At 37.3% G+C, this 8872-nt stretch overlaps 1 protein-coding gene across 1 annotated transcript in view; it reads right to left on the bottom strand.

The window, feature by feature from the left end:
* Positions 1-987: 987 nt before the first annotated feature.
* LOC135206334 (uncharacterized) overlaps positions 988-8872 on the bottom strand; it is a 25412-nt gene continuing 17527 nt past the window's right edge. The window contains exons 2-3 of the mRNA XM_064237755.1: positions 8804-8872; positions 988-1091 (exon numbers count right to left, since the gene is read on the bottom strand). The exon at positions 8804-8872 is cut by the window's right edge and continues 103 nt beyond it. Coding sequence (XP_064093825.1) covers positions 988-1091; positions 8804-8872 — 173 coding nt within the window. The remainder of the gene's footprint in view (positions 1092-8803) is intronic.

Below are 8872 nucleotides of genomic sequence, written 5' to 3' on the forward strand. Positions count from 1 at the left end.
TGGCTTAAAAAATATGTTTTTCAACAACTTTGGAGAGCACAAGGAGAATAAAGATTGACCTGTATGTACTGCAGTCTCAGCAGATATGCCATTCTTTGGAACAGGCACTGTATTACAAAGCTTCACTCACCCACAAAGATACTACATTGACATAAAAATCTATAGAATCTGCTAAACTTTGGAGACAACGCTCTAGAAACTTGAGTATGTATTTTGAAATTAATGGATGAAGTATATATAAAACTTGACTGATCTTCAAATTCTTAAAAAAACTGTCTTTTATGAAACTTGAATCAATTATGTTTCTTTCCAGTGCATTAATTGGATAACAACCTATTTTGCCCATTGGATAAACAATCTATTTTGCCCCTAGCCAGTTGCTCGTATTATTGCTCTCACTGACTTGTACACAAATTTTACTGTTAACCTGTGCATATTTTATTCATCTTGCATTTGTTCTATTCTCTCTTTCAGTGTATTCCCACTGTGACCAATATAAAAGTTATATATCACAAAACTACATGGAATTTAGTACACTCATCTTTTAGCATTGTGTGGCAAGTTCTTTATAAGAACCTGTTTCATTCCCTTATTGTTATTAAATGCTGCATTAACCCCATAATTCTTAAGTAAATGAGGAATATCTTATAAATCATAGCATATAGACTGTGAATTCCTACCATTTTGTATCAGTCTTCCAAAGTGGCTTAGCGAAAAGCAGACACTGGTTAGGATTTACAACCATGTCTCATTTTCCTGCCGTTGTTAGATATATAAATCATGCGTCAGTGATTATAATCATCAGTGGATACCATGGGCCTACTCCGATCTTTTTATGTTCTTTTCCATGATAGAATAAGTCGTTAAAGATTTTGCAGACGCCTACATGGAATATAAGCCCCTTTCATTCTTAAAACGCAGTGATATTTATCCTATATGTGGTCCGTGCAACCTCTTCTCTTTGATCAGATTCATCATATGTAAGATTTACAGATTTTCTTTGCTTACCGTTGCCACAGCGACGAACATCAGCAAAGTTGCCAAAATGAGCAAAAGAAGAAGGACACCGCCCATCCCAGTGCAGCCACGAACTGTCAGATAAAAGTTATAAACTGTAACATAATTTGTATGGAATTGTGAAGTAGATTTAATTAAATGTAAAATGGTAAAAGAAAGCAATATAACAATGGGGCCAACCTTGCATAACAGGTAGTTTTTTTTTATGAAATGATGTTCTTATTATTTATGAAAAGTATAACAAAACGTCATCATAGGGTGTCTGGAAGTTTTGAGCTTTATGATGAAAATTCTCATAAGCAGAGTAATTCACAAAAGTCGAGGGGAAAAAATCAAGTTATGAAAGGCCATTTACATCAAATAAGTAATACAAGGTTTCGTAAGGAATGAACCCACACATGATATATAGGAAAGAGCATACTCGAGACTTATATAACTTGTTAATGAGGAAAATAAAAATATATCCAAAACTGCACTGGGAAAGGTAAAAAAACAAAAAACAAAAATCGAGGAGCAACAACTTACTCCAAGAAGAAAAAGAGTAATTTTTTTCAAAGAAAGATTATCAATTTTGGTAAGAAGTGACTACACACGACTGATGAGAAGAAACCTATAGGAGACCTGCAGGATTTCTTAAAATAAGAGAAGACGTCCAAAGATGCTTAGGGAACGTCACTGCTCCTATTTTATCTTCCTTACTGTTCCTACATTTTACATTTCCGAGTTAGTTTATAGTTATTGTTATAGTTATAATAAAAAATTTTCGTGGTATTTTATAGGTATTTCATATAATAAGCAAATAGTAAGGCTCTGTTCTCTTTCTTATTTTCTAGTAGTGGCAGTTGATTGTAATGCGTAACAATATACTGCCACCTAATGGTATATTTGCCTAATAAATATTGGCCACATGATGATTTTTTTAGGATTTGGGTGCAATGGAAAATTAGTAGTTCTACTCATAACGAGGAAACATAATCATTTGCACAATGGGTATTTATCACCGAAGGGGAATTATAAATGATAAATGGATCAGTACTAAAGTGTCTCGAACACTCGACACAGTAGCGTCCTAAGACTCCAGTTGACGGTCAAACCAAATAAGCTTATTGTGCCTACTTTGACATAAGCTTGGAGATCAGGACAAAAAGTAGGCCCCTTATAGCGTGTGCACTATTTGTGTTGAAGAAGTAAGACAATGGACCAAAGGAAAAAAAAGTTCTTACTTTTGGTATTCCAATGATATAGAGGGAATCAAAAAAATCATAGTAATGATTGTTATTTTTGTTCCTGCAAAATTCAAGGATACAACAACAAAAATCAGAAAGAAATTTAGTTTCCAAATCTACCATCAGCAATAAGACCTGTACTACATGGACCTGATCTAACAATCCCTACTCCACCTGTTAGCCTTCATTAGGTGGATGCTTACTTGGATGAAGAAAATGAAGATAAAGATGAAGAATTTATCCATACATTATCAAGCAAAGATCCACAGCCCTCCTCTCAGGATGAACTTAATGATTTAGTGAGAGACATCGGTCTCCCTAGAAATGCAGCCGAGCTCTTGGGATCCACATTAAAAGAGAAATACTTGTCACAGCCAAGGACAACTTTCTCTTGGTACCGCTCAAAAGAAAAAAGATTTTGCACCATATTTCAAGAAAGGAATCCTTGGTTTATTGCACGGACATAACGGCTTCGTGCAAAAAAATTGGCATAGATTATGATGCAGAAGAATGGAGCTATTCAAAGACTCAACTAAGATAAGCCTGAAAGGGACTGCTCCATAATGGTAATAGATATGCATCTATACCTGTTACTCATTCTGTACAATTATAAGAATTTGGAAAATATTCTTGAAAAAATTCATTATAATGAACGCTGTTGGCTCATATGTGGAGATTAAAGTTCTTTGTATCTTGTTGGGTCAGCAATCTGGGTATGCTAAATTCCCATGATTTAGTTGTGAGTGGGCCAGCAGAGCCAGGGATTTACACTGGGTTCAGCAAGAATGGCCAAACAGAAAAGAATTGCAAGTTAAGTTGGTACGAAAAACATCATCAAACTTAGCTTAGTGGATCCAGAAAAAGTGCTGCTACCACTGCTTCATATTACGTTAGGAGTAATGAAGCAATTCGTAAAAGCCCTATCAAAAGATGGACCCTCTTTTAAGTATTTGTGCCAAACGTTTCCTAGTTCATCTGATGCTAAATTGAGAGAGGGTGTATTTACAAGACCTGATATCAAGAAAATAATTTCTGATGCTGAACTTAATGGTGCAATGAGCGAAAACAAACTACAGGGTTGGGTATCATTCAAGAAGTAATTTCTAAAGACCCAAATAACACAGAAATGGTGTGGAACATGTTAGTCAAATTTAAAGAATTAGGTTGCAATACGAGTCACAGAGCTCACATTTTACAATCATATTTGGAGTTTTATCATGAAAACTTGGGAGCTGTGAATGAAGAACAGGTTGAAAGTTTTCATCCAGATATTAAAGACATAGAAAGAAGGTACTAGGGAAGCTGGGATGTCAGTATGATTGCCTACTATTGCTGGATGATTCATAGAGATGTACCAAAAATGTCACAAATGAATGTGTACCAAGCGAAGTTTTGGATTAAAGAAACGGAAAAGTTATCAAGATTAGAGTAAGTATGTATGTAATGGAATATATATAGTGAATGCTCTATTTACATGTTCAAAACTTTGTTTTTTAAAAATAGTTTCATAAAATAAACAAGGTAAATTTCTTTTTAATTTTATACTGAAATGCGATGTGGTGAAATAATTTGAAATGCATTTTTGTATAGTGTTCATAAGTGTCAAAATAGATCCCAACTCAGAATTGAAAAATTTTTTAATAACCTCAGTTTTGCAGACCTGTGAATTATTACTGCTGGTGTTTCTTGCACAGGCTCAAGTGGAGGGCTTTTGCCACTGAATCATGCCTCATTTTATACGTGTTCTGTGCAAGTGCCGAACATTCGCTTGGTTCTTTGAACATATCTGGTTCTTAGGGCCTGATCTTGTTATGCTTCTCGCAGGAGATGAGAGAGGATTTGGACTAATGGGTAGATGACAGGAACCTCTTCATAGCAGTAATTCTTACTCCCCCCTCCGGACATGCTTCTGTTCTCGAATGCATTGACCGAGGGATGTAGCACACACCTGGGGGAGTTGCAGACTGCAGGAGTGTGGAATCGTCATGACAGGCATCTTCAAATCAACATCCTGGAAGTGAAGGTGGCTTTCCTGGCCTCCAAGAGCTTCAAGATCGAGTGTGACACAGGGGGTCTCGCATCGCTTTCGTTCCACTTGTTGAGAATGCAGGTACACGAGTGGGCCATAGCCCACTTTGTAGAACTGTTGGCCAAGTACATTCCAGGCAAGAGAAACATAGTGGCCGACAAGTTTAGCTACCAGAATCAAGTGATAGGGACTGAGTGGTCCCTACACTCAGAAATAACAAAAAGGCTGTTACCCTGAGGGGCGACCTGTCGTAGACTTGTTCGCCACCCACTATAACCGGAAGTTACCGACTTTCTGCAGCATTGTAATGAACCCATTGGCCTCTGCAGAGGACGTGTTTCAACATCTGCGCGATAACCTTGAGGTGTACGCCTTTCCCCTGTTTTATCTGATTCTCAAGCTCCCAAATGACCTCAGGCCATTTAGCATCCCGACCTGCTGACTCTGCTCTCCGAGGCACCGAAGAGGATTGTGTCTTCATGGGTGGAGGTCATCCCCCATTTCTTGTGAGATAGAGGCTCTTTTGCCGAGCAGCAACAGAGATGGGTGGATACCTTAGACAATCCTCTGCAGTGGTATACCAGGGAAAGTGGGTTGTTTTCTGTGGTTGGTGTCGAAGACATGGTCTCTCTCCAGTCAGACCCACTCTTTAGCAGGTCATGGACTCTCTTATCTTCCTTCGCCAAGAGAATCTTTCCTCCCGTTCAGCTGTAAAAGGGTATAGGGCCGCACTAGGCCTGGGCATAGATATCTCTTTCTCCCTAGAGAATCTCTGTTCATGAAGAGCTTCAAAAGGTTTTGCCCACCCAGGGATCTCAGGTCTCCAGCGTGAGATGTGACTCTCGTGTTGCAGAGACTGACTTATGTACCATACAGGCCCTTATGATAGTCATCAAACAGGGATCTGACCCTCATGACTAGTTTGCTGCTTGCCCTGGCATCGGAGAATAGAGCTGGTGAACTGCATGGACTTTCCTTCGACGTAAAACAATCAAAGAGATGGGGATCAGTTGTGCTTAATTTCGTCCTGGACTTAGTAGTGAAGACTCAGAACCAATCGTTCCCTGATGCTAGGTTCGTGGCTTGTACAATCCCCTCCCTGAGAGACTTTGTTGGTGATGATCCGGACAAGATGCTGCTTTGTCCCCTTAGAGTGCTATGATGCTATTTTAAGAAGACCTGACATCTCTTGCCTGAGTGTTGATGACATCTTCGTTAGCACTGGAGGTTCCAAGAAAGAAGTGTCCAAGAACATTATTTCGTTCTGGCTTCGTGAGACAATCAGGAAGGTGTATTCTGCTGTTGGCAAAGACTACACCAGTACCCATCATACGTGACTCACGAAGTCAGGGGTATTTGCCCTTCCCTCCCATTCCATGAGAACTTGTCTGTTCAACAGGTACTGAAGGTGTGGTTGTGGTCTCATCAGACCACCTTCATTTTGCACTACCTTCAGGATATTGCCCACAGGTCCACGGACACTTTTTCCTTAGGACCAGTTGTGGCTGCTCAGCAAGTTGTGTAGCTTACCCAGCTCCTTTAACAGGACAAGGTTGCATTTTGTCTTTGTTATACAGTATGAAATGTGTTATGAACTTGTGGGAGTGAGTAGCTCTCCTTCATCTCCTTCATCTTACTCTCTTCCTTTGGGCAGAGAGTACATGGACCTTTGCAGCTGGACCTGGCAGCCAATGCAGGTAAGACACACCTTTGAGTTATCAATCTATTTTCTTTTACTAGATTATAGAAATAAATATCCTCTTCTTCCTGCAGCAAGGGGGTTAAGGAGGCATTGGCATAAGAAAAAACCAACGTTTGCAATTGCCTTATTGTCTTCAACTTCATGGTTCTGTACTTTTCTCATATGGAGGCCCCATCCTTCTCTATATGAGATAATCCAGAAGGCTGACCTTTGATCTTGCAGTTCAAAACTCTGACCAAATATCAGTGGTTGGATTTCCTTCCTCGCTCTTACAACCAGGAAGGAAATCTCAGTTGTGCTGAACTCCAGTCGGTTCATAAAGGCTCACTCAGATTCCTCCCACCAATCAGTGAGTCTTTCTATTGTAAGGGACCGGGTTTGTACTATATTGTGTAGGAACAAATCACAGTTTTTGAAAGTAAATTGTAATTTTCCTAATTATACTAACCCGAGGTCCTTTACACTCATGCCCACCTCATGCCACCCTTCAATCTGCTACCTGGGCCTAAAGTAAACTGAAATGATTACGTTATATAGTGTGAATAGTGGTCTCAATAAAATAGTGGAAAATCTGTTAAAAGGTAATTCGCTACAGTATATGTATGGTACGATAAAAACCCATAAAACAAACTTTCCTGCCAGACCAACTATCAGCTCAGTGGGTTCCGCATCTTATAAACTAGCGAAGTATTTAGTGGATATCCTTAACCCATTGGTAGGTAACATCTCTAATGCCATTATTAAGAATAATGTCGACTTGATAAATAAACTAAATAGTGTACAAGTTAATAGTGAATCGAAACTTGTGAGCTTTGATGTAGTATCACTATTCACAAAGGTGCCTATTGATGATCTATTGGAGTTTCTATCGGAATTATTAGACAACAAACAGCTGGATATTCCATTTTCTAAAAGCATCTTAATTGAACTGATCAAATTATGTGTAAAATATTGGAAATTTGAATTCAATGAAAATATTACTCGCAAAATTTCGGTATGGCAATGGGAAACCCTCTGTCCACAGTGCTAAGTAACTTATATAGTGAATTTTTTTAAAAGAAAATTTTAAACAATATAGTTCCACGCAATGTGCCTTGGTTCAGATAAGTTGACGACATAATTTGTGTATGGCCAGGAAACGAAGATGTAAATAACTTTTTTGCCAGGTTAAATCAATTAGTACCATCAATTAAATTTACTATGGAAATGGAAAAAGATGGATGCCTACCCTTTTTGGATGTCCTCATACGGAGAAATAGTAGTGGGTTTAAATATAGTGTTTACAGAAAACATACTAATATTTCTTTCTATGTACATTTCTATTCTGGACAAAACAATAAGGTAAAAAAAAATCAGTGTTTGCATCTAAGTTTCTAAGAGCACTAAGAGTATGTAGCCCAGAATATATAGATGAGGAGATAGATAAGATTCGGAATACAGGCAAGAAACTGAAATATCCAGATAGTGTACTAAACAATGCATTAGAAGCGGCAAAAAAGACCATGTATCAAAACCTAAAAGAACCTTACAACACAAAAAATTTGCTTGTACTACCTTATAATAATAATAATATGAAAGATATCCCACATCTCCTGAAGAATTTTGGTGTTAATGTAGCTTTTAAAAACAATAAAACAATGAAACAGGTACTTATCAAGAACTCCCCCGACAATACTAAAGGATGTGTATATAAAATTCCATGTAAGTCTTGTGTCAACTTTTACATTGGTCAAATAGGTAAAGCACTGGAAAAAAAGAATAGAAGAACTTAAACAATGTGTGAGATATGCACAGGGAAATATTGGTATTTTTGTACATGTTAGTGAGAACAATCATGCTATTAACTGGGAAGAGGCAAAAAAGATTGTGCGTTCTAATAATGCAATGGAAAGGAATATCATTGAATCTAGCTTTATAAAAGAAAATTACAACAATAATATGAAAATCAGTCAAGGAATGTATAAACTTGATCCTTTAATATCAAAAGAAATTTGTAAACTGTTTAAATTTTAAGGTAGGGAGTAGAGATGTATGTAAATAGGATTATTATATTTGCAAACACAGTAAGGGGGCAGTAGTGGTAATGAGATGTCCAACCCCGCCTCCCTGACACCTGTCAGGTGTGGACTTCTTGTCTCCTACGGTGGGTACCCTAATCGGTAGTTTCCCTTGAGAATTTATTGTAAAATTTAGCCAAATGATTTTGAAAGCCACTCCTACCTTGACACCTGCCTGTGGGTGGATCTGCAGTCTCAAACGGCTGTGTGTGTGTTCGTCAGTACTGTCTCTGTAGTATATATACTTGAGACTTCTAATACTATGAATCAGTCCTTTGTCAATGGCTTGGAAATAAAGCCGAAACCGGTCAGGACCTACACCCTCTTATTTTTCACCTGTGGATATGTGTGATATATATATATATATATATATATATATATATATATATATATATATATATATATATATTATATGCATAATATATATATACAATACATATATAATTATATATATATATATGTATATATATATATATATATATATATGTATATAATTATACTATATATATATATTTTATATATATATATAAAGAGATGAGAAAGAGAGAGAAAGAGAGAGAGAGAGATAATAAGTTGTGATAGATTTTGTAGGTGGTATGAATTTCTGTCGAATTTATTTTCTGTTTGGAATCGATATCATTTCATGTTGATCTTGATGGTTAATATGCTAGTTATCAACACTAAGTATATATATAGAGGGTGTATTCCGAATTAGCCAAATCAATAGCAGAGTGCCTATTCATTCGTTTTATGCTATTATACGAAAACTCACCAAAGTGAATGTTGTAAGGATAACACTCCAGTATATCTTGAGCCTGTTCCAACGGCTGCGTCATGTGTC

The sequence above is a fragment of the Macrobrachium nipponense genome, chromosome 29 (genome assembly GCF_015104395.2).
Source record: "Macrobrachium nipponense isolate FS-2020 chromosome 29, ASM1510439v2, whole genome shotgun sequence".
NCBI lineage: Eukaryota > Metazoa > Arthropoda > Malacostraca > Decapoda > Palaemonidae > Macrobrachium > Macrobrachium nipponense.